The sequence below is a fragment of the Pristiophorus japonicus genome, chromosome 8 (assembly GCF_044704955.1).
Source record: "Pristiophorus japonicus isolate sPriJap1 chromosome 8, sPriJap1.hap1, whole genome shotgun sequence".
NCBI classification, from domain to species: Eukaryota; Metazoa; Chordata; class Chondrichthyes; family Pristiophoridae; genus Pristiophorus; species Pristiophorus japonicus.
The window spans coordinates 186262584-186287422 of record NC_091984.1 but is presented as its reverse complement, the minus strand read 5'-3'; the positions used below and the strand labels follow the sequence as shown (position 1 = coordinate 186287422).

Genomic DNA, 24839 nt, shown 5'->3' with positions numbered 1-24839 from the left:
CCTGCCTGGCGACTGCCCCAACTTTTTGTTTGAAGCTGGAAGAACCGACAAAGGTGGCTGACACCGTCTTGATTCCAGTCCAGACACATAACATAACTGAGAACAGGGTCGGAACAATCCTCCAAAGGGAGGCACAGGAAGCTGTCATAAAGTTCGGACACCCCATTCCATATCTCTCCTTGGGCCTTCAGTCGATCCTCCAACATACTGCCATGTCAGGAATATGCAACAAGAAGTATATATATATATAAATATATATATATATATAGAGCACCTTTATCCTAGTGAAATGTCCCAAGGCGTTTACAGGAGTATTATGAGATTTTAAAAATTTGACACCGAGCCGAAAAAGTAAAAATTAGCACAGCTGACCAAAAACTTGGTCAAAAAAGTATGTTTTAAGGAGCGTCTTGAAGGAGGAAAATGAGGTAGAGAGGCAGAGAGGCTTAGGCAGGGAATTCCAGAGCTTGGGGCCTAGGCAACAGAAGGCACGGCCACCAATGGTTAAGTGATTATAATCAGAGATACTCAAGAGGGCAGAATTAGAGGAGCGCAGACAACTTGGGTGGTTGTGGGGCTGGAGGAGATTACAGAGATAGGGAGGGGCGAGGCCATGGAGGGATTTGAAAATAAGGTCAGCGAGCACAGGGGTGATGGGTGAGCGGGACTTGGTGCGAGTTAGGACACAGGGCAGCGAGCACAGGGGCAATGGGTGAGCGGGACTTGGTGCGCGTTAGGACACGGGCGAGTTTTGGATCACCTCTAGTTTACGTAGGGTAGAATGTGGGAGGCCACCCAGGAATGTGTTGGAATAGTAAAGTCTAGAGATAACAAAGGCATGGATGACAGCTTCAGCAGCAGATGAGCTGAGGCAAGGGCAGAGACGGGCCATGTTACAGAGGTGAAATTAGGCAATTATGATATATTCACAGAGCACAGCACACACAGCTCCTAACATGGCAGGCAGCTCTGTCGGAAGCCTCCGGAATCTGCCTGGTTCTGTTTATTATTAACTCTGCAGTTGCAGTATACAATACATCCACATCCATAGTGTGGAGCTACAAACATTACAAGCTTACAGACATTACACTTCTCCCTCCTTAATGAAGAAGTTATTATAACAAACATCACACATAACTTTCATGTTATATATCCTGTGTTATGTATAAACATATTTTTTTTCCATATTTACAAATTTAACTTTACCACTTGTTTTCTGTTTCGAAGAGGATGCCTTCGCTCTCGAACAGAACCTTCCAAACATGGTGTCGATTTCACACTCATTCGAGGCTCATCCCGAGGAACGTTTTCCTCCACAGAACGGATGAGGTCTCATTGTCTGACAAGCAATCTCAAAAGTCAAGTCATCCATCGTCAATAACCTCCTCTGATCGCATCATTTTTCACCCCACAAACAAAACGATCCCGTAATGCTCGGTTTTGAAAGTTTCCAAAATTATAGTGCATCGATAGCTTTTTTAATGCTATGATGCAATCACTGATACTTTCATCAGTCTTTTGATTCCGAATCCCAAAACGATAGCTTTCAGCAATTTCTAACGGTTTGGGGTTATAGTGCTGCTCCAGCTTCGTTAAAATCTCTAAGCGTTGTGTCCTTTGGCTCATCAGGCACAAGCAGATTTACCAGTGTCATACAGTGCCGGACCTGCCTCCTATAAGAAGATCGCTCTCTTACGTTCCAACACAGCCTGATTCTGGACTGCATTGTCTGGAACTTTGATTATGTTAGTTGCAGTGAAATACATTTCTAGCCGATCCACATACGCTTTAAAACGTTCCCGGTCATGTCAATGTTCACCCAAATGTCCCAATACACCTGCCATTTTAATCTCTAGCTGTTCACACCATGTGCTGTATTTTACCTTGGATTTTGTAGCTTTTTCCAAAGACAGAAACTTCCAAAGTCTCTCTGTCGGCTGGCTAAGTCCTTCACCAACAAAGTTTAAGCTTTAAATCATCCAAAAAATCCCATCCTCATCACCAAATGTGATATATTCACAGAGCACATCACACACAGCTCCTAACATGGCAGGCAGCTCTGTCGGAAGCCTCCGGAATCTGCCTGGTTCTGTTTATTATTAACTCTGCAGTTGCAGTACACAATACGTTCACATCCATAGTGTGGAGCTACAAATATTAAAGCTTATAGACATCACAGCGATCTTAGTTATGCTACGGATATGCGGTCAAAAGCTAATTTCATGGTCAAATATGACACCAAGGTTGTGAACAGTGTGGTTCAGCCTCAAACAGAAGTTGGGGAGAGGGATGGAGTCAGTGGCTAGGAAACGGAGTTTGTGGCGGGGACCAAAAACAATGACACCTCCCCGAACTCAAACAACTGGACAGGCCACAGCTGATCAGATTAATATGTTAGGTGATCATGAGTGGTGGGAGATTGTGTACAACATAGAACAGCATCCTTGGGCTAGAATTCTCTCAGGTCATAATCTTACAATGTGTGCTTGTGCTCGTAATGTTTATCATGCGTATTAAAGGTCGGCAGCTTTACATCCGCCGAGATAGCGAGGTCGACCTGCTGCGAGATCATGCAGTCCGAAGACGAGTTGAGCCTTAGGCCAGAGCCACGGCTCAACAGGAGGGACAATGGCTAGATGCATAATGGCTAAATACCTCGAGCTAAGAGCTGACAACTGCATTCTGACCTGCTCTAGCTGGCTAATGCAACCCATTGTTCCAGCTCATGCTGAACTGCAGCCTAGCACAGGATTAGCTCCAACGAGGAAGCAAGATAACAGATGTTAGCAGAACTGAGAACTCTGCAAGGGCAACTGTTCACCTCAAGGCAGACAGCTGCCTCGCAAAATAGACATTTGTGGTTCCCTCGGCAACTAAGATATAAAAGGGTCAGCATAGCGATGGGTAGGAGAGACATTTCAGAGATACCAGACTGCTTACCAGGAATACCAAACAGCTCTGGGTCTGATCAATGGACGATCAGGATAGAAGCGGCAGGTTGTATATCTGCTTGCTAACTAAAGTATAGCTGCTTGATAATCTGTGTCATACTGTAAAGTACAATTGGCTACTGATTTCTGCCAATGTTGATGAGTATCAATAAACTCTCATTCCCCAAAACAGAGACAAACATCTAGGCTGACACTCCAGTGCAGTACTGAGGGAGTGCTGCACTGTCGGAGGTGCCGTCTTTTGGATGCAACGTTAATCTGCTCTCTCAGATGCACGTAAAAGATCCCATGGCACTATTTTGAAGAAGAGCAGGGGAGTTATTCCCGGTGTCCTGGCTAATATTTATCCCTCAATCAACATCACTAAAACAGATGATTTGGTCATTATCACATTTGTAGGAGCTTGCTGTGTGCAAATTAGCTGCTGCATTTCTCACATTACAACAGTGACTATACTTTATAAGTACTTCATTGGCTGTAAAGCGCTTTGGGACGTCCTGTGGTCATGAAAGGCGCTATATAAATGCAAATCTTTTTTTCTTTCTATTAGTATCCTCTGTATATGTGGCCTTTATATTCACATAACAACCTTTGATCTGAGTACAGTATTCATCTGTTAGATAAAAGTATATTGCAGCTACCTGTCCACTATCCAGTGCAATAACCCCAAACCATGAGCAGCCCTTTCTTTATATTCTATATTGTTTCGGATAATAAGGTTTTTTTTTTTAAATTTCATAACACGGTGCAAACGAAGAATGAAATCTTACCACTGTGGGTAGGTGCAGTTAGTTACACTTTTGCCCCCGAGTCAGAAGGCCATGGGTTCAAGCTCCACTCCATGAACTGAGCACATAATCTCCGCTAACACCTCAGTGCAGCACTGGGACAGTGCTGCATTCTCAGAGCAAGGCCTGCCTGGTGCATTAGCTACTGGGCAGGGGAAATAGATGCCAAGGAAAGGGGAGAGAATGCACGGCGAGGGGAAGGGATTGGGGCCTGAACAGCCTCTCTGGAACAGCAGCACCAACTCGGTGCCTTCAACACTTGAATTTACCCCTTTGGATTTTCATGTACTTGTAACATTTAGGAATGTTGGGTATACCTACTGCTTAAGGTACACAGCCCACAAGCTGTCTCGAACTGCCAGCTTTTTGGGCAGCTTTTACTGGTTTTCCAGGCTGGCATGTATGCATTCCTCTGGGCTAACGGGCTCCTTAGTAGCTTGCGAAACACTAAAGGATCATTATTACAGGTGGGTCATGACTGGCTAATAGTTTTACCACCAAGTGCATTCCGCATTTTTGTTCGTGGTTCAGGAATATTAAAGTAAAGCACGCCTCTCTCGTGGGCGAGGAGGAATTTCCCCTTCCCTGTTCTCAATATATCCGATCAGCGGTTCTGCATAATAGGGGTGGTCTCATAAATGAGAGAGGACACATCTCCAGCAAGGCTTTAGATGTGAAATGTTTGGGGCTGAGGGGCCTTGTGCTAAAGGCTGAATTTCACTGGATGGCTTTTGATGCCACAAGCCTCTGGAATGACAATAAACAAGCAGCGGCTCACCATGTGGGTTCTGAAGCTGTGCCATTGTCGCCATGAAAGAACTCTGAGCCATGTGACCTTGGACCTGGTGCATGATTGGCTGCTGGTGGTGGGCGTGTAGTTGCTGTGGAAACTGCACCGGCTGAAGGGTCGTCAGGCTGCTGCCCACGCTGTTAATGACCGGAACATTCTGAGCTTGAGTTGTGGCGAGGCCTGAAAGTACAAAAAATAAAATATTTGTATTAAGGAATATTTTTACTGGCGCATTCCATGAAGTTGAAACCACAAGACACATTAAAAAATTCTAATTCAACACACACTGTGGGCAAAGCGAGGGTTTGTTTTGTGGAGGAATGATCCTGTGAGCTTGCTCTAAGGGTTTTGGAGAAGTCTCTGGCGGTTGCCAGCAGCGACCCAACCACTCCCTCCTCCCTCTGTCTGGGAAGAAAGACTTTCATTTATACAGCGCCTTTCACAATCTCAGACATCCCAAAGCGCTTTACAGCCAATTAGGTACTTTTGAAATGTAGACGCTGTGTTAATGTAGGAAACGCGGCAGCCAATTTGCGCACAGCAAGCTCCCACAAAGAGCAATGTGATGATGACCTGATCATCTGCTTTTTAATGATGTTGGTTGAAAGGTAAATATCGGTCAGGACACTGGAGAGAGCTCCCTTGCTCTTCTTCCAACAGAGCCATGGGATCTTTTATATCCACCTGAGAGAGCAGGCAGGGTTGCAGTCTAACATCTCATCTGAAAACAGGCACCTCTGACAGTGCAGCACTCCCTCAGTATGGACTGGACTATATTTTGCTCTCAAGTCTCTGAATTGGGACTTAAACCCACACCTTCTGACTTAGAGGTGAGTGTGCTACCCACTGAGCCACAGCTGACACCAATCTGGGAATGATCACAACATAATTATGTCTGAGGAAGGCCAGTCTGCCCAACTTAAGCCATGCATCCAAAACGATCCTAAAGTCCCGCCCCCATTGTAGCATTCAATTGTTTTTATAAATTATTTGAGAGTTTTTGGCTCCACTACCCGATCCGAAAGGCTATTCCTTACACTGATTACTCTCACTGTGAAGAGAAATGTTCTGGTAACAACAACAACAGCTTGCATTTATATAGCGCCTTTAACGTAGTAAAACGTCGCAAGGTGCTTCACAGGAGTGTTATAAAACAACATTTGACACCGAGCCATTATCAGTTCTAAGTTTACCTTTTCCTAGTTTAAACCTGTACCCAAATAAAAGTAAAATACTGCGTTTGCTGGAAATCTGAAGCACAAACAGAAAATACTGGATGAAGGGTCATCGACCTGAAACGTGAACTCTGCTTCTCTCTCCACAGATGCTGCCTGACCTGCTGAATCTTTCCAGCATTTTCTGATTGTTTTTTTTCTGAACCTGTGCCCCTTTTGTCCTAATCTTGCAATTGAATCTAAAGTAATATTCTGGATTTACTTGATCCATTTTCTTAACGACCAGCATGATAGCGAGACTTAAAAAGAGAGAAGAGGAGGCAGGAAACTAAATACATTCAGCAACATCGAAGGCGGGAATCATCCTTTGCCTCTCCTGGGAGATGACATGGCTTTGGGGGTCAGGGGTGGGGTCTAGTGTCGAGTTATGGTGTGTGGGGCAGGCTTGATGGACCAGCTGGAATTTCTTGCCCGTCATTTTCGTATGTTCTTATAACATCATCCCAGTCATTTGTCATAATGAGCATGTTCATGTAGGTTTGTGCATGGTTCCTACCCCGCCAGCAACCCCCTCCACCCCCCATTCGCTGCCTCTTGTCTGAAGTCACTGCACAGATTTAGGAATATGAACATTTTCTGTTAGATATGCACAAGCTGAAGCACACAAACATCGCACTTCAAAGTCAGCCGCATTTGTCTTTCCAGCTGAACTGTTATACCTCTTGAGTTGCACAGGATGAGACAGGCCTCCCTCCTCTTTGATGTCCAGCTGCTCAGGCAATTCATCACTGCACCTTATTTAAAAATTCAATTAAAATTTCAATTCAAACAAACTCGAGAGCACTCGTTCAGGATTTCTAAATGGAAATCCTTGGTGGAATGTGGTCATGTTCATCCGGCACTCCATAAAATAGTGTTGATTTAAGCCTTGCAGTTTCTCTGCTCACCGGGAACAGCTCGTTGGAAGAACAATGTCCCGTTTGCTTCTTTATAGTCTTCGAGAAGCTTCCAAAGTTTTACTTCCCCCTCACCCCTGATTATCTGCCCTCCTCTCCTGAAGGTGCTGACTCAGCCTGGGATACGGTTCCACAGGCTGCCCTAACCTTGTGACCGTGAGTTCCAGCAGGCTATCCCATCCACTGGGGCAACACAGCCGAGCCTAGTAGTGTCCTGATGCAACATGCACACATGCTAACTTATCAGCAGAAGTGACTGGAGAGCAACCAACGTCTAATTGGAATAATGTCGCGGGATCTTCAATATCTACCTGAACCTTCACTGATGCTTTTCGGCTGCCTAGCCCAGGGATGCTGAGGCCAATTGCAGGTCTCTGATCACCATTTGGCTGTGGCTCAGTGGGTCGCACTCTCGTCTCTGAGTCAGAAGGTCATGGGTTTAAATCCTACTCCAGAGACTCGAGGACAAAATCTAGGCTGACACTCCAGTGCTGTGCTGAGGGAATGCTGCACTGTCAGAGGTGCCGTCTTTGGGATGAGATGTTAAACCGAGGCTCTGTCTGTTCTCTCAGGTGGATGTAAAAGATCCCATGGCACTATTTTGAAGAAGAGCAGGGGAGTTATCCCCGGTGTCCTGGTCAATATTTATCCCTCAACCAACATCACTAAAAACAGATGATATGGTCATTCTCACATTGCTGTTTGTGGGAGCTTGTTGTGTGCAAATTTGACTGCTGCATTTCACTGAATTACAACAGTGATTACTCTTCAAAAGTACTTAATTGGCTGTAAAGTGCTTTGGGGCATCCTGAGGTTGTGAAAGGCGCTGTCTAAATACATGCTCTTTCTTTCACAACTTTTAATTAAGATCAATTTACTCAGAATAGACCAGGCATTGAATCAGCGAGTACAGGGAGCAATTGAAGCAGAAACCATTGCCTCTTTTAAGGGGAGGGCAGAAAAACATTTGAAACAGAGGAAGATGTTGGGCTATGGGGGGAAACCAGGGCAGTGGGATTTGTTTTGCATTGTTCGAGCAAAGAGCCAGCAGAGATGCAATAGGCCGGATGTCTGCCTTCAATGCTGTAAACTTCACTGGAATGACTGAGTACCACACCAGCCAATATATTTACCAACTATTAGTGGTTAAGCAGTGTCTGGGTGTCGAGGATATTTCAGCTCCTTTTTAATTCTTTGATGTTTGTTCTTAACCCGAGATCTCATCAGCTTGTGATAGTGGTTCAGGTATTGTGGCTGAAGATCCCATGGCACTATTCAAACTAGAGCCTGGGGTTCTCTTGGTATCTTGTCTATCATTCCATCTCAACCAACATTAAAGACCAGATGAACTGGTCATTTATTTCATTGCCGTTTGTGGGACTATGTTATGCACAAAATGGTTGCCATGTTTTGTACATAACAACAATCTTTGTGCCACAAAGTAATTCTGTCTGTGAAGTATTTTGAGATGCTTATTAGAGATATGTGAAGGTCCTAAATAAATGTGAAATTTCCTTCCTTTTATGCAATTACAGCAAATATCTCATGCTCTCACACCTACAAACATCTGTGTGCCTACTTACCGATCACCAATGCTGAAGCTCCTCCATTGGTTAGCGCAGGTGACAGACACGTTGACTCACTCGGGGCAATGGCCATGACGCTGGGTAAGGAAGCCATGATGAGGTTCTGGGTCTGCTGGGCTACAGCGTGTGGGTTGTGTTGTAAGCTGTGGAGGGCGGTCAGTGTGCTGACAGGGGGAAGGGTTCCTCCTGAGGCAGCTATCTGTGAAGGAAACGCACTAGGTTAGACAGAAGAGACAAATTGCTAAATATTGTTGCATGCTACAGCCTGCTACCCCGGTTTCCACTGAATAACAGGACAGAATCGGCCGCACCTTGGCCTAAGTCCAACTTCCAGCTTGGACTTCAATAGGGTGAATTGTGTTTTGACTCGACCCAGCCATTAAATTGAAGCCACTTCTGGCATCGGGTTGTGTGGGGACAGTTAGGAGACAGTGTGATAGAAAGTAATGGTTTGTCACTTTTTGATAAGTCTAAAACTGGATAGGGGCAGGGCAGGAGGTAGGGATGCAACTTGAGTTCAGATACTTGCTTTGCAAAAGAGAATTCACTGAAGAACTTAGTAACCTTAATAACTAATGTCTCCATATCATACTGTATAGAGGTTAGTGGGAAAATGGACTACTGTTTTGAAAGAAAACAGACCTTTGGTGTCCAGTTTAAATGCTTCCAGACATGCCATTCAGAAACTGGACTGGCCAAACCCAGACAGATGGTAGCACTACTGATAGCAGATCCATCCTGGAATGAAACCATGGACAATGTGCCTGATCTGGAACTGGCCGGGGGAGTAGATGACCAGTCAGTGACTGGAGCTGACTCTAATAATAACAACTTACATTTATTAGCACTTTTAACGTAGCAAAACATCCCAAGGCACCTCACAGGAGTATTATGAGACAAAAAATTTGACACCGAGTCAAATAAGGAGAAATTAGGGCAGGTGACCAAAAGCTCAGTCAAAGAAGTAGGTTTTAAGGAGCGTCTTAAAGGAGGAAAGACAGGTAGAGAGGCGGAGAGGTTTGGGGAGGGAATTCCAGAGCTTAGGGCTGAGGCAACAGAAGACACGGCCACCAATGGTTGAGCGATTAAGATCAGGGATGCTCAAGAAGGCAGAAATAGAGGAGCACAGATATCTCAGGGGGTTGTGGGGCTGAAGGAGATTACAGAGATAGGGAGGGGCGAGGCCAGGGAGAGATTTGAAAACAAGGATGAGAATTTTAAAATCGAGACGTTGCTTAACCGGGAGCCAATGTTGGTCAGCGAGCACAGGGGTGATGGGTGAGCAGGACCTGGTACAAGTTAGGACATGGGCTGCCGAGTTTTGGATGACCTCAAGTTTACGTACGGTAGAATGTGGGAGGCAGCCAGGAGGGATTACAATGAGAAGGATTGGACACAATTTACCTTTAACTTTATGAGTAGTATATTCCCTGTGGCATTGCCCACAATAAGTTGATAAATATAAGTTCTTTTAATATACAAAATGGCAATGGAGTTAGGAGACTTCAGGAACTCACTGCACAGAGCCATCTAGTGGCCAGTGCCTGCAATTGTATTGTGACGGTCGACATAGCAATTTGCAATAAAAGAAAGACTTGGATTTATATAGCATCTTTCATGACCACTGGATGTCTTAAGCACTTTACAGCCAATGATGTACTTTTGGAGCATAGTCACTGTTGCAATGTAGGAAATGCAACAGCCAATTTGCGCACAAGCAAGCACCCACAAATAGCAATGTGACAATGTGAAAACCAGATAATCAGTTTTTTTGTTATGTTGATTGAGGGATAAATATTGGCCAGGACACTGGAGGAAACTTCTCTGCTCTTCTTCGAAATAGTGCCATGGGATCTTTTACGGACACAACTATTTGTACTAAAAAAATGGCCGCCGTTTCTCTGATTGGCTCTCCATTATCACATGACCTATTGCTGATTGGTCCCCTTGGAGGATAAGCCACACCCTGAAGTTTCTCTGAAATGTGTAAATGGAACCGCTCAGCCCAAGATCTGACTGACTTTCAAATTGTAATATGATCCATTCTGACTTCAGAAGCCAGAGAGGACAGATCTCGTACAACCCAGCAAAAGCCACCAAGTTCTAACCAAAGTCCCTAGTGCAAGTGCATCCCTCCCCCAGCTAAAGTCCTTTACCCCAGCGCAAGTGCATGACCTCCCCCACCCCCACCCCCCAACCATAGATGGGGCATTGTGTGCGGATTGTTAACAGGTTTATTGGGTATGAAGTGAATAGTGAGTGTCGTGACTTCTGGATTTCATCCAGTCCAACGATGTCCCTTGTAACACACGCACCGAGCTTTCTGAGAAATCGGGGCGGGCGTAAAGAGGGTTGGCAGAACGTGATCCATCTTCCCCGAGTTCCCTCTCTCCCCTCTGATCCCAATCTGTCTCTCTCCCTCCCCGTGTCTCACTCTCCCACCCATCCCCTCCCACCCGCCATGTCTCTCTCTCTCTCCCCTCCCCCCAGGTTCTCTCTCTCTCTCCTCCCCCCCTCCCAAGGTCTCTCTCTCCCCTCCCCCCAGGTTCTCTCGCTCTCTCTCTCTCCTCTCCTCCCCTCCCCAGGCTCTCTCTCTCTCTCCCCTCCCCCCAGGTTCTCTCTCTCTCTCTCTCTCTCTCCTCCCCCCCCCCCCCAAGGTCTCTCTCTCTCTCTCTCTCTCCCCTCCCCCCAGGTTCTCTCTCTCCTCCCCTCCCCAGGCTCTCTCTCTCTCTCTCTCCCCTCCCCCCAGGTTCTCTCTCTCTCTCTCTCCTCCCCCCAAGGTCTCTCTCTCTCTCTCTCTCCTCCCTTCCCCAGGCTCTCTCTCTCTCTCTCTCTCTCTCTCCCCTCCCCCCAGGTTCTCTCTTTCTCTCTCCCCTCCCCCCAGGTTCTCTCTCTCTCTCCTCCCCCCCACCCAAGGTCTCTCTCTCTCTCTCCCCTCCCCCCAGGTTCTCTCTCTCTCTCTCTCCTCCACTCCCCAGGCTCTCTCACTCTCCTCCCCCCCCCCCCCCCAAGGTCTCTCTCTCTCTCTCTCTCTCTCCCCTCCCCCCAGGTTCTCTCTCTCTCTCTCCTCTCCTCCCCAGGCTCTCTCTCTCTCCCCTCCCCCTCCCCCCAGGTTCTCTCTCTCTCTCTCTCCTCTCCTCCCCAGGCTCTCTCTCTCTCCCCTCCCCCTCCCCCCAGGTTCTTTCTCTCTCTCCTCCCCTCCCCAGGCTCTCTCTCTCTCTCTCTCCCCCCAGGTTCTCTCTCTCTCTCTCTCCTCCCCTCCCCAGGCTCTCTCTCTCTCTCTCTCTCCCCTCTCCCTCCCCCTCCCCCCAGGTTCTCTCTCTCTCTCTCTCTCTCTCCCCCGGCCGCTCACCACCGCTCTCCCCCCGCCGCTGCTGCGGCTCAACAATAGGCTCGGGGCTCGGTCAGAGGCTCGGCGGTTTGCGGCTCAGTTGGGCAACGTGGTCAGTTCAGAATGAACGTGTTCGGGGTCCCAATTCCAGTTCCAGTTTTAGTGTGAGGCATCGGGGGGAGGTGGCGGAGTCTGGAGGACGCATGCGCAGACAACATTAGTACAAATAGTTACTCCGATCTTTTACGTCCACTTGAGCTCTCACCGAAAGACGGCACCTCCGACAGTGCAGCACACCCTCAGCACTGCACTGGAGTGTCAGCCTAGATTTTTTTGTGCTCAAGTCAAGTAACTGTTGATAGAAAAGCGTGACTAAAAATCGTGACAACTGGAAGTAAGGTTTGTGGAAAGGAAGTGAATGTCATACACAAGATTATCATAATATATACGTGTTGCCTCTTAAATTATTTCTTCATAATATTTTTGGCTGAGAGAATTGTTAATTGTAGAAACCATACACTGGTGAAAGCTGTCTTTGTGTGTGCGAGGCTGAGAATTGATTCACAACTTCACCCGGTTACATACACACGTGGCAGACAACGGCAGAAGTGCCATGCGACAGCCAGCAACGTAATCAAAGCAACTCCACTCCATCCAGCCTGGATAACACACAGGGACTCATTATAAACTCGATATAGGATGCAAAAATGATCTGGAAATCATCTGAAATTAAATGGTACCATCAGATAAAAAAGTGTCATCTTACTCACTTGACAAAGTGTTCAGAAAGAGAAGGAATATGTAAATCTGTAACAAATATTTTAAAGTACCTGGATTAATTTTACTCTTCTAAATTTAGTAAAATGTTCCAATTTTTACAGTTAAAGATGTTCCCATATATCTCTATGTAGGGGAGATATAATTGGTCTCTGTTACAAAAACACTTTCACAGACATACAGACATATACATATGCTCATGCATGTGTGCACGCCCCTACATACACACACATGTGCATAGACACACACGTTGGTGGCCTTTGCTTCAAGATGCCAATGGCTTGCTCTCTCAGGGCTCTGGTGGGGGCATGACTTTGACTGTATCTCATCCCGGCATCTGTGCGTGGGTTCCTGACAGGTGTCACGAACCATGTGAGCAGGGGTAACTCTTGTCCTCAAGCAGCCAGCCTCTGACCCAATGGTCTGATTGAAAAAGAGAGAGATTTGAGAACTGACACGGGATGATGGTAACTGCCAGGATATGTGGCACCGGCCTGCATCATGAGTTGCATGTCATCAAATACAAAAAAACTTGCATTTATATAGTGCCTATCATGTAGTAAAACATCACAAAGCATTTCACAGGAGTGTTATCAAACAAAACTTGACACCGAGCCACATAAGGGGATGTTAGGACAGGTGACCAAAGGCTTGGTCAAAGAGGTAGGTTTTAAGGAGCGTCTTAAAGGAGGAGTGAGAGGTAAAAAGGCAGAAAGGTTTAGGGAGGGAGTTCCAGAGCTTAGGACCCAGGCAGCTGAGGGCACGGCCACCAATGGTTGAGCAATTATAATCAGGGATGCTCAAGAGGCCAGAATTAGAGAAGCGCAGATATCTCGGCGGGTTGTTGTGAGGCTGAAGGAGATTACAGAGATAAGGAGGGGCGAGGCCACAGAGGGATTTAAAAATAAGGATGAGAATTTTAAAATCGAGGCATTGCTTAACCGGAAGCCAATGTAGGTCAGCAAGCACAGGGATGATGGGTGAGCAGGGCTTGGTGTGAGTTAGGACACGGGCTGCCGAGTTTTGAATGACCTCAAGTTTACGTAGGGATTGCTGTATGAGTGGAACCCCTCCCTGTTTATGCATCCTTGTTGTCTCGTATTGGAGCACGCAAGATTATGTGGTACAGTCGATGATGCCCTGCACCCGGGGGTAGCTTGAAATCCCAGAAAACCCCAGAGTCCTGCCTTGCTTCTATGTGAGCGCCATAGGGAAGGAGATGGAGTTGTTGGCTCTGGCGAAGAGAGCATCCTTCACCTGCCTGATGCGGGCGTGCACAGCAGATTGACTAATGTTGCTGCAGCTGAGGCTGAAACATCCAGAGCCACAGGCACCCTCAGGGCCAGGGTCACCCTCAGGGCCAGGGTCACCCTCAGGGCCAGGGTCACCCTCAGGGCCAGGGCCACATTCAGGGCCAGGGTCACCCTCAGGGCCACGGTCACCCTCAGGGTCAGGGTCACCCTCAGGGCCACGGTCACCCTCAGGGTCACCCTCAGGGTCAGGGTCACCCTCTGGGCCAGGGTCACCCTCTGGGCCAGGGTCATCTTCAGGGCCACAGTCACTTCAGGGCCACAGGCACCTTCAGGGTCACAGGCAAGGCTGGTGCTGGGCTGCAGCAAGCGACAGAGCCCTGTGACTGCCTCCCTGGTGAAGCGGAGCCTCCTCACACACGGCTCCACACCGAGCTGCAGCAGCGAACTCTTGGCCTGTACACTCGAGTGGGATAAGGACTTCCTTCCTTCTGCTTTTCTCTCTGCAGCTGCAGCTTTCTGGACATTTGCCTGTTCCTTCTCCTCCTCCTCTTGCAGTCACAATGGTGTCCCAATCACCACACCCATAATGTAAACCTGACCTTTTCCCAGAAGCCGGAGATCAAAATTCCACCGAAGATTCAGCCAGATAACTCTTTGAAAAATTGTCCATCAGCTACACAGCCAAAAACAGCGAAAGCAGCACAGGAGCAGTCAAACTGAACAAAGCACGGATTTGCCTGAGAAGCCCTTCCTGTTGATGCATTCTCTGGGGTCTGATGTTGGAGCACGCAAGGCTATGTGGTATAGTCGATGATGCCCTGCACCTGGGGGCAAGATCCCTTTAAATAACGCTGGAAATGGCCACCTCCTGACTGATCCTGCCCATGATTGGTGGGTCTATTGTAGATTTGGTGGATAGCATGTTGGAGCAGTTTAAAATGGTCCTGAAACAGGCACATGACCCTAATTGGACTATATTAAGTAGACCCAGGCTGACTTTGGATGCTTGATCCAATGGGGCCTGATCCAAAATGGCATTTAGTGCCCTTCAGGAGGGCAAGCCCACAACTCAATTCTCAGGGTCCTTATTCTTATAGTCTCAACGTAAAACAGGAAGCTGCCCATTTATGATCCTGCTTCTGTCATTTTAAAGGTGACAGCTATAAGAAAGTTAACTTGTATTAATTAGGATGTAATGTGTATACAAGCAGTAAAATATTTTTCTCAGCTAATTTAGCAGTGTTAGGTAAAGCTAAGAGTTTAATTATTATTATTTACCACCGATTACGTTCAGTTTTGTGCTGTGGGCCACGTTCACTAAGGAACCGGATTGAGGCGGAGCACACATTAGTTAAACGTAGCTCTTGCAGCTGGCAGTGAGAGGAGAGGCCTCCAACAGTCTAGGTGATTCGAAGCTCAGCCCCGCTTATTCTTAAGGATTTATTTAAACCTGATGCCTGAGGCGAAACTCTCTTTTTTTAACAAAATCAAATTAATGAGCAATTATGTTTGGGTAGTGGCCGTGTTACTGGGCACGGGGCCGTGTTACTGGGTTAGTGACTGTGTTACTGGGCTAGTGATTATGTTACTGGGCTAGTGACTGTGTTACTAGGCTAGGGACTGTGTTACTGGGCTAGTGACTGTGTTACTGGGCTAGTGGTTGTGTTACTGGGATAGTGACTGTGTTACTGGGCTAGTGGCTGTGTTACTGGGCTAGTGGCTGTGTTACTGGGCTAGGGGCTGTGTTACTGGGATAGGGGCTGTGTTACTGGGCTAGGAGCTGTGTTACTGGGCTAGGGGGCTGTGTTACTTGGGCTAGGGGGCTGTGTTACTTGGGCTAGGGGGCTGTGTTACTTGGGCTAGGGGGCTGTGTTACTTGGGCTAGGGGCCGTGTTACTGGGCTAGGGGCCGTGTTACTGGGCTAGGGGCCGTGTTACTGGGCTAGGGGCCGTGCTACTGGGCTAGGGGCCGTGTTACTGGGGCTAGGGGCCGTGTTACTGGGGCTAGGGGCCGTGTTACTGGGGCTAGGGGCCGTGTTACTGGGGCTAGGGGCCGTGTTACTGGGGCTAGGGACCATGTTACTGGGGCTAGGGACCGTGTTACTGGGGCTAGGGACCGTGTTACTGGGGCTAGGGACCGTGTTACTGGGGCTAGGGACCGTGTTACTGGGGCTAGGGACCGTGTTACTGGGGCTAGGGACCGTGTTACTGGGGCTAGGGACCGTGTTACTGGGGCTAGGGACCGTGTTACTGGGGCTAGGGACCGTGTTACTGGGGCTAGGGACCGTGTTACTGGGCTAGTAAACCCGGAAGCCTGTATTAATAATCTGCTTAATGTGAGTTCACAATCCCACCATGGCAGTTTGAGGATTCAATTAAGTGTAAAAAAAAATCTTCTGCTTACCAGTAACAACCCAACTGGTTCATTAGGGAAGGAAACATAGAAAATGAAACATAGAAAATAGCTGCAGGAGTAGGCCATTCGGCTCTTCGACATGCCATCCTTACCTGGTCTGGCCTATTTGTGGTTAACTCTTAACAGCCTTCTTCCCGAGAATGAATTTTGTAAACTTAGAAATACAATGGGTTGATCCAGGACAGCCAGCATGAATTGGTTAAAAGGAGGAAATGTTTGAAGAAGTGACCAATTGTGTACTTAGAGTGGATGCAATAGATATCATGTATATGGATTTTGCAAAGGCATTCGAGCAATTGTCTCACAGAAGGCATGTTACAAAAGTTCAGGCATATGGTATGAAAGGAAATGTAGCAGCATAAATAGAAAGTTAGTTGATGGTCAGGACACACAGGTGTTAAGTTAATGGGTGCTGCTCAGATTGGAGAAGGGTTGAATTAGGGACCAGTGCCTATACATTTTGTTCTCGATGTATGTATCAAGGACGCGTTTATTTGTACTGCCAAAATGGCCACCATGCTCCACCCTTTGTTTCTGATTGGTCCCCTTGGAGGATAAGCCACATCCTGAAGTTTCACAGGAATGTATAACTGGAACTGCCCATCCCAAGGTCTCACTGACTTTGCAAATTGTAACTCGATCCACTTTGACTTTCTGAAGTGACAGAGGACAGAGCTCCCAGAAGGCAGCAAGGGCCACCCAAAGTGTCTTACCCCAGTCCAGCTGAAGTACCTTACCCCAGCGCAAGTGCATCCTTGCCACCGCCCCCCCCCCCACCCCGCCACTCCCCACCATAGATGAGGCAGGCATTGTGTACGGATTGTTAACAGGTTTATTGGGTATGAAGTGAATAGTGACAGTGTCGTGACTTCTGGATAACATCCACTTCAATGATGTAGGGGGTTGGAAGAACATGATCTGTCTTCCCTGTGTTCCTTCTCTGCCCCCCCCCCCCCACCCACTTGTGTGTGTCTCTCTCGCTCTCGCCCCCCAGCCTCTCTCTCTCTCCCTCGAGTCTCTCTCCCCCCAGCCTCTCTCTCTCTCCCCCATAGCCTCTGCACCCTGCCTCTCTCTCTCTCCCCCATCCTCTCTCTCTTTCTCTCTCTCTTCCCCGGTCTCTTTCTCTCCCCGAGCCCTTCTTTCTCCCCTCCCCCCTGCCACACCATTCCACCCAGCCTCTCTCTCTCCCCCAGCCTCTCTCTCTCTACCCCCCAGCCTCTCTCCCCCCCCCCCCCCCCCACCTCACTTTCTCTCTCCCCAGCCTCTCGCTCTCTCTCTCTCTCTCTCTCCCCCAGCCTCTCTTCCCCCCCCCCCCCACCTACCTCTCTCTCTCCCCAGCCTCCCCCTCCCACCCGCCCCCAGCCTCTCTCTCACCATCGGACCCCTCCCGCTGGAATGGGGCCCAGGCCCGTCATGAGGGAGAGAGTCGAAGCCTCCGGTCCTGCTTCTCGGCACCACGTGCATAGAATGATTTTGCCGGGGCGGGGGGAGCTTGTCACCTATCGGTCAAAAAAGTGCAGTACAGACAGGAGGGGCTGGACAGACACCTGTCTGTCAAAAGAATTGCAGTACAAATAGTTACATCGATATATCAATGACTTGGACATGGGCTCAGGAAGCATGATATCGAAATTTGTAGTTTTCAGGAGGATATGGATGTGGAATGGGAACACAGCTGGCAGATGCCATTTAGTATGGAGAAATGTGAATTTGTACATTTTGGATGGTAAAGCAAGAAATAGGAATATGTACAACACCCGTGCAGTGCTGAGGGAGTGCTGCATTGTCGGAGGTGCCGCCTTTCAGATGCAACATTAAGCCGAGCCCTCGTCTGCCCTCTCAGATGGATGTAAACGATCCCATGGTACTATTCAAAGAAGAGCAGGGGAGTTCTCCCAGGTGTCCTGGTCAATATTTATCCCTCAGCCAGCATCATCATTATCACATTGCTGTTGGTGGGAGCTTGCTGTGCACAAAATTGGCTGCCGCGTTTCCTGCATTATAACAGTGACTACACTCCAAAAAAGCACTTCATTGGCTGTGAAGCACTTTGGGATGTCCTGAGGCTGTGAAAGGTGCTATAAGTTCTCTCTTCCCTTCACGCTCAATGGAAAGATGCTGAAGAGTGCGGATGAACAGACAGAACAAGAAGTTCAAATACATCATTCGCTGAAAGTACGAATGCAGGTCGATGAAGCCAAAAAAGGTCAATGGCAATTTGAGTTTTATAAATAGGGGCACAGAGTACAAGATTAAAGAGGTTACAACAAGCTCGGCCGCACTTTGAGTACTGTGTGTAGTTTAGGGTGCCCCATTATAGAAAGGACATCAAAGCCATAGAAAGCATACAGTATAAATTCGCCAGAATAATATTGTTATTAGAAGTGACTTGTAATACTGGGAGTATTTCCACTGGAGCAGAGAAGGTTAAGATTATATTTAACAGGAGATTTTTTAAATCACGAAAGGTTTTGATAGGGTGAACAGGGGAAGACTATTTCCTCTGGTTGGGGAATCAGTGATGAGGGATCAGCAATTTAAAACTGTCATTAAGAGAATGAGGAGTGAGGTTATAAAAAATGACTTTATTAGCGAGAGCTGTTACAGCATGCAATGATTTGCCACAGGGAGTTGTTGAGGCAGAGACCAGTGCATTTTTTACAGGAAAGGTAGATAAACATTTCAAGCATAATTTACAGGGCTATCGGGAGACATCAAGGCAATGGGATTAGTTTTAGATTGATTTAACAAAGAATCGGCATAGACACGATGGGTCAAATGAGCTCCTTCGGTGCTGTAAGGTCCGATGGGTCTCAGGTTCCTGATGGTGAGACTCTCTCCTTAACAAGGTTCTTGTTGGCAGGACTCTCTGTTAACCAGGGATTTCTAATGGTGGAACTCTCTCTTAACTGAGTGAATACTTTTCAAGTGTTTGTATAATTCCATGCAGTACTGTTGGGAGTTCTGTAACATTAGAATGTAAAACCCATGACCTATCCATAGCTTATAACCATCAGCGAACAAGTTGTTGCAGTAAAACTTGTTGAGAGAGAAATGGTTTGAGCTGATCTAATTGCTGATTGCCAAACAAAAAACAGCAGTATTTATTTTCTTTGTGTAGGCGAATAAGACTCATGAGGTATGAACAGTATTGACATGAACAAAAACATTATTTCCTTCTGTGTTCTTTAGCTTTCCCCCTCCATTCCAAGTACCATTCATTACCAAGGCATCATGTGACGATGAACTCCTCAACACCAGCAACAAGAGAACTCCATCAGGAGCAGTATTCGCCTTGCAGGGGGGTTGGTGTTGGTGGGGGGGGGGGAGGAGGGAGGGGGGATCCCGTGCAAAGGTTCAGATTGGGGGCCTCTGCATTTCACGAGACAATGACACTAAATTCTACCTAAATTCGAAGACGGAGGCAATCAAAAATGCACCAAGACCACAGAACATGACGGAGCTGCGGTCATTTCTAGGACTCCTGAACCATTTTGGTAACTGGTGTCAGACCCACACGGGTTGCATGGTCCTAACATCATCCCTGGGACCCATAAGATTAGGCTGACTCCACTCTTACATTTCTCTGCCTTGCCTCTTAAAGCCATAAAGCAAAAGTATTTTGCAAGATCCCACGCCTTGCTGATCAATACAGGGGCACGTGATGACATCATCACATCGCCAACACAATGACGCCAATTCACTGCCAATCACATCTCCCACCAATTAAAAAAAATCTTATTTATAACTGAAATTTTAAAAATCTAAATATTGTAAAATATATTTCTACAGCAACATTAAGTTGTAGAGTTGACCTTCACGACAGAGTGACAATGAAGTTTCTGCAGCAGGTTGTTCCATCAACTGAACTTTCCCCTCCCAATATGACAGCATTATCCACACTACAAAGTATTTCCATATTGTGTAACAGCAGCTTTTAGCACTTTGGGACATTTTACTACATCGAAGGTGCTATATAAATGCTGTTGTTGTCATAGCGACGTCATTTACACTATTGGCATGTTCTCATAAACCTTTAAATATTATCTGACATGTCCAAAAGGTTTGCCCGAGAGATGGGCTCAAATCTAGGCTGACACTCCAGTGCAGTGACGAGGGAATGCTGCACTGTCGGAGGTGCCACCTTTTGGATGAGACGTTAAACCATCGAGGCTCCATCTGCCCTCTCAGGTGGACATAAAAAATCCCATAGCACTATTTCGAAGAAGAGCAAGTGGTTCTTCCGGTGTCCTGGCCAAAAATGCATCCTTCAACCAATATCACAAAAAACCCCCACAGATTATCTGGTCATTATCACATTGCTGTTTGTGGGAGCTTGCTGTGCGCAGGTTGGCTACCGCGTTTCCCACATTACAACAATGACTACACTTCATTGCCTGTAAAGCGCTTTGGGAGGTCCTGAGCAGAGTTCCAGTCAAAGTGTATGTATGCAGCTGTGCAATGATCTTGGAGGTCCCGCACAGGCTGCTCACCGGCTTTTACATTGGCGATACCGCATACGCACAAAATTTGATTGGCCCGCGCTTTGGGGGAGGCGGGCCATGCAGGAGGCAGTGCAGCTTGGTCCAGAGGCCGAGAAAGCCGCGATATAAATGCAAGTCTTTCTTTCACTTGGAAACCAATATGCAGCACAATACGTCATAATGAGCAGCTAATAGCCAAAATCAGCATCTCCAATGGGAAACAGACAGAAATCTCCCGATTCTCCCAGGTTCCGTCTCTTGTCTGGTTGGGATTGCAGTTGGGGACAAAAGTTGAGCTCCTGGCTATTTAAGGTACAATCAGCCAGAGTTCCAGCTCCTGAATGCTATCAAACAGCACGGGCCAGCCCACAATGCGATATGTGTGCGCACTAGGTCCATGCAGCAGAGCAGGTTTCCAGTCGTCCTGGTTAACCCTTACCACTGGATAAAGGCCTAGCTCTGTCAAGCCCGTGTGGTGGCTGATGTGCAACGGTCACCACACGTTAAAAAAATCCACGCACAGGCATCTTCCACCTCCTCAATTGGAGTTCAGGACTGGAATATCGGGTCCTTCATTGAAAGATCTGTGAACTCATGTGGAAGCAAGTCATCCTCGTTCGAGGGACCGTCTACGATGATGGCTAGCCAATGAGCCTAGCTGGAAAATGCATGTGTGGACATCAGGCGAGAGCAGGACAGCCATAGCAATCCCACGGTTGAAAGCACCGCCGACACTCGCCGTTCGGCCTCACGCACGATAAAATGGGCGCGGTACCCCAGCGAGGAGTCAACTCCTCGAGGAGACAAGTGGGGAAAATTGGGTGGGGTGGTTGTGGGGTAGACACAGAAATCTAAAGCACTATATGTTGGGTAGAATATTGAGAAGTGAAAGCCTTTCATTTAACAGAGTTGTCACAAAGTGTAATTGAAATGGCCCTAAACCAAAAAGCTTTTTACTTAGCCTAATAGCCTTTTATTTCAGGAGATTTTATGAAGTGTAAAAGCAGTTGATGAAGTCCTCACAGTTAATGAATCAAATAATATAAAATAATGCTTTCAAGCACCGCACTCAAGCGAGGCAATTGCCCATACATCCACACGCAGAGAAATGGTTGCTATATTTGGACATACTTGGCCCGAACAAAGAAGTAACTTTGTAATTGCTGTTTTATGAATCAGGCCTGCTTGGCTGGGCCCGTACAGTCCCCGCTCATCTCCTTGACAACTCTGCATTCAGCTGAACAAATCTGGGAAAGATAAGACTAGTTTGCAGCTACAAGTGTTGCTCTCCTTATGGTTCTGTTGAAGCTACAAATTGAACAAATACCCTCCCGGCCAATGGTTCTTACTGGCAACTCTCAGCCTACTGCTTCTTTGAGAATATCTGTGAAGGCAAAATGGTGGTGGGGCTTAAAAGCACAAATAAACTTCTCTGTTTCGAATAAGCTGGCAATGACCTTTCGTCCTCCACTCCGGGAGGCTCTGACTCGTGCTGCAGTGCAGTTCCACGGGCATCGGCTGCCCTTCGTTACCTCACCCACGTGGCCGTTCTTCATATCTGACCTTCCATCTTTGGGATGAGATGTTAAACCGAGGCCCCGTCTGCCCTCTCAGGTGGACATAAAAGATCCCATGGCACTATTTCGAAGAAGAGCAGGGGAGTTATCCCCGGTGTCCTGGCCAATATTTATCCCTCAACCAACACCACTAAAATTGGATTATTTTGCTGTTTGTGACACCTTGCTGTGTGTAAAATTAGCTGCTGCGTTTCCTACATTACAACAGTGACTACACTTCTAAAGTATTTCATTGGCTGTAAAGCGCTGAGCTCATGAAAGGCGCGATATACATACAAGTCTTTCTTTTCTTTTTCTTTTTTGCGCATATGTCAGAAGGTTATTCAACTATGGGGAGGGGCAGAAAATCCCAATCCAGACCTTGTCGGACATCCATACGCGTTTTCCAACTGGAGCAGGAATCGTGACTGTTTTTCCACTCCCTCTACGCCAAGGCACTGAGGACAATTCCTCAACCGCCCCACCCCCCACCCCCCCCACACTTAAAGGAGGAAAGAGGGGCAGAGTGGTTTATGGAGGTAATTTCAGAGCTCTGGGCCTTGGTAGCTGAAGGCACGGCTGCCAATGGTGGAGCGATTAAAATCGGGAATGCTCAAGAGGCCAGAATTGGAGGAGTGCAGATATCTTAACAACAACTTGTATTTATATAGCGCCTTTAATGTAGTGAAACATCCCAAGGCGCTTCACAGGAGTATTATGAGATTTTTAAAAATTTGACACCGAGCCACATAAGTAGAAATTAGCACAGGTGACCAAAAGCTTGGTCAATCTCGAATGATTGTAGGGTTGGAGGAGATAACAGAAGGGCGAGTCCATGGAGGGATTTCAAAACAAGGATAAGAATTTTAAAATTGAGGCGTTGCTTAACGAGGAGCCAATGTAGGTCAGCGAGCACAGGGTGCTTCGGAGCCGAGACCAGGTAACTATCTACAGCCTGAGGACTTTCCCCATCGTTAAGGTTCAGTTACACATTGCCTTTACCAACTGAGCTTATGGGAGAGTTTGAAAAGAGATCTGAAATCAACTGTGTTGTGGCTGCTCTGGAATATCGGGCCTTTGGTAAGCGTTGTCGGAGCAGATGTGTTTGTGGGGATCAGACCTGGGTGTACAGTTCAACCCACTGAAGTAGTTTTAAAACTATGCCATCAATACTCAGTACCACTTCCATTGCCCGTTTTCCCAAGGACAACTTAGTGCACTATCCACCGATAAGACAACTTTGTTTTTTGTTCCTCTTATCTGTGATTCCTTTTAGTCACTGTTTGTCTTTGGTGAGGCACTGGCGGGCTGAGAATGACAATTTGTGACAGGGTGCATCAGCCTGCTCCAATTTCAAACAGCACTGCCCCTCCAACAGGACTGGGCTATCAACTTGCTTTCCTTTATACTGATGTATCCCCTATCCCCTCCCATCCCCCCTCCCTCAAATAAGGACATTTTGGGGAATGGATTGCAATCTTGGTGTCATATTTGACCCTGAAATGAGCTTCCAGACACATATCTGCGGCATAACTAAAACCGCCTATTTCCACCTCTGTAACATTGCCTGTCTCCGCCCCTGTCTCAGCTCATCTGCTGCTGAAACCCTGATCCATGCCTTTGTTACCTCTAGCCTTGACTATTCCAATGCACCCCTGGCTGGCCTCACACACTCTACCCTCCGTAAACTTGAGGTCATCCAAAATTGTGCTGTCCGTGTCCTAACTCGCATCAAGTCCCATTCACCCATCATCCCTGTGCTCACTGACCTACATTGGTTTAGCAAGGCTTCGATTTCAAAATTCTCATCCTTGTTTTCAAATCCCTCCATGGCCTTGCCCCTCCCTATCTCTGTAATCTCCTCCAGCCCCACAACCCCCCCATGATATCTGCACTCCTCTAATTCTACCCTCCTGATTATAATCACTCAACCATTGGTGCCCGTGCCTTCAGCTGCCTGGGCCCCAAGCTCTGGAACTCCCTCCCTAAATCTCTCCGCCTCTCTACCTCTCTTTTCTACTTCAAGATGCTCCTTAAAACCTACCTCTTTGACCAAGCCTGTCCTGATATCTCCTTATGTGGCTCGGTGTAAACATTTTTGTCTTGTAACAAACGCCTTGGGGCGTTTTACTACGTTAAAGATGCTATATAAATGCAAGTTGTTGTTGTTTTTTCTTGAAAAAAAATGTTTTTAACCCAATCTCAGCATCGAGCATGTCCAGGCCAAGTATAAACCTGATTAAACGCAGAAACCTGCTCCCTCTATTTCCCCCCCAACAATGTGCCAAACACCAGCCTCACGGAAACACTTGTTGCATTGACGTGGCAGGATTGTTTCCTGCGGCTGCACACTTCTACCACTAGATGGAGCTGCTTAAGCTCCAAAAATTGCAAATCCCCATATCTACACCCACAGCCTCACGAATGCACACGGAGGGAAATTTGCTATGTCCTGACTTTCTGTGGGAAAAGCAATGGGAAATCCACTTATAATTTATAAAGTATGAATGCGTGCAGTTGTCACATATGTTACGATGCAAAACAATTGCTGAGTGCTTCTGATCTACAGCCTGAAACTGACCTGCTAATCTGTAAAATCCTCTGACCAAACAACAAGTTCTGAATGGCTGGTGCCTTTTTTCATTTAACAGAAAAATGGATTACTTGGCCTTAAACTTTGGCATCTCCATCCTCGGTCCCAATACTGTTTCAGCCCAGCTCAGCACAAGCTGGAGGAACAATATGTCATCGTTCTTCCGCAGCCCTCCCGTCAGAAT

The 24839-nt window shown here is 47.2% G+C and overlaps 1 protein-coding gene across 1 annotated transcript in view; it reads right to left on the bottom strand.

Moving 5' to 3' along the window:
* LOC139268260 (hepatocyte nuclear factor 1-alpha-like) overlaps positions 1 to 24839 on the bottom strand; it is a 292924-nt gene that overhangs the window by 89736 nt on the left and 178349 nt on the right. The window contains exons 6-7 of the mRNA XM_070886311.1: positions 8244 to 8445; positions 4518 to 4709 (exon numbers count right to left, since the gene is read on the bottom strand). Coding sequence (XP_070742412.1) covers positions 4518 to 4709; positions 8244 to 8445 — 394 coding nt within the window. The remainder of the gene's footprint in view (positions 1 to 4517; positions 4710 to 8243; positions 8446 to 24839) is intronic.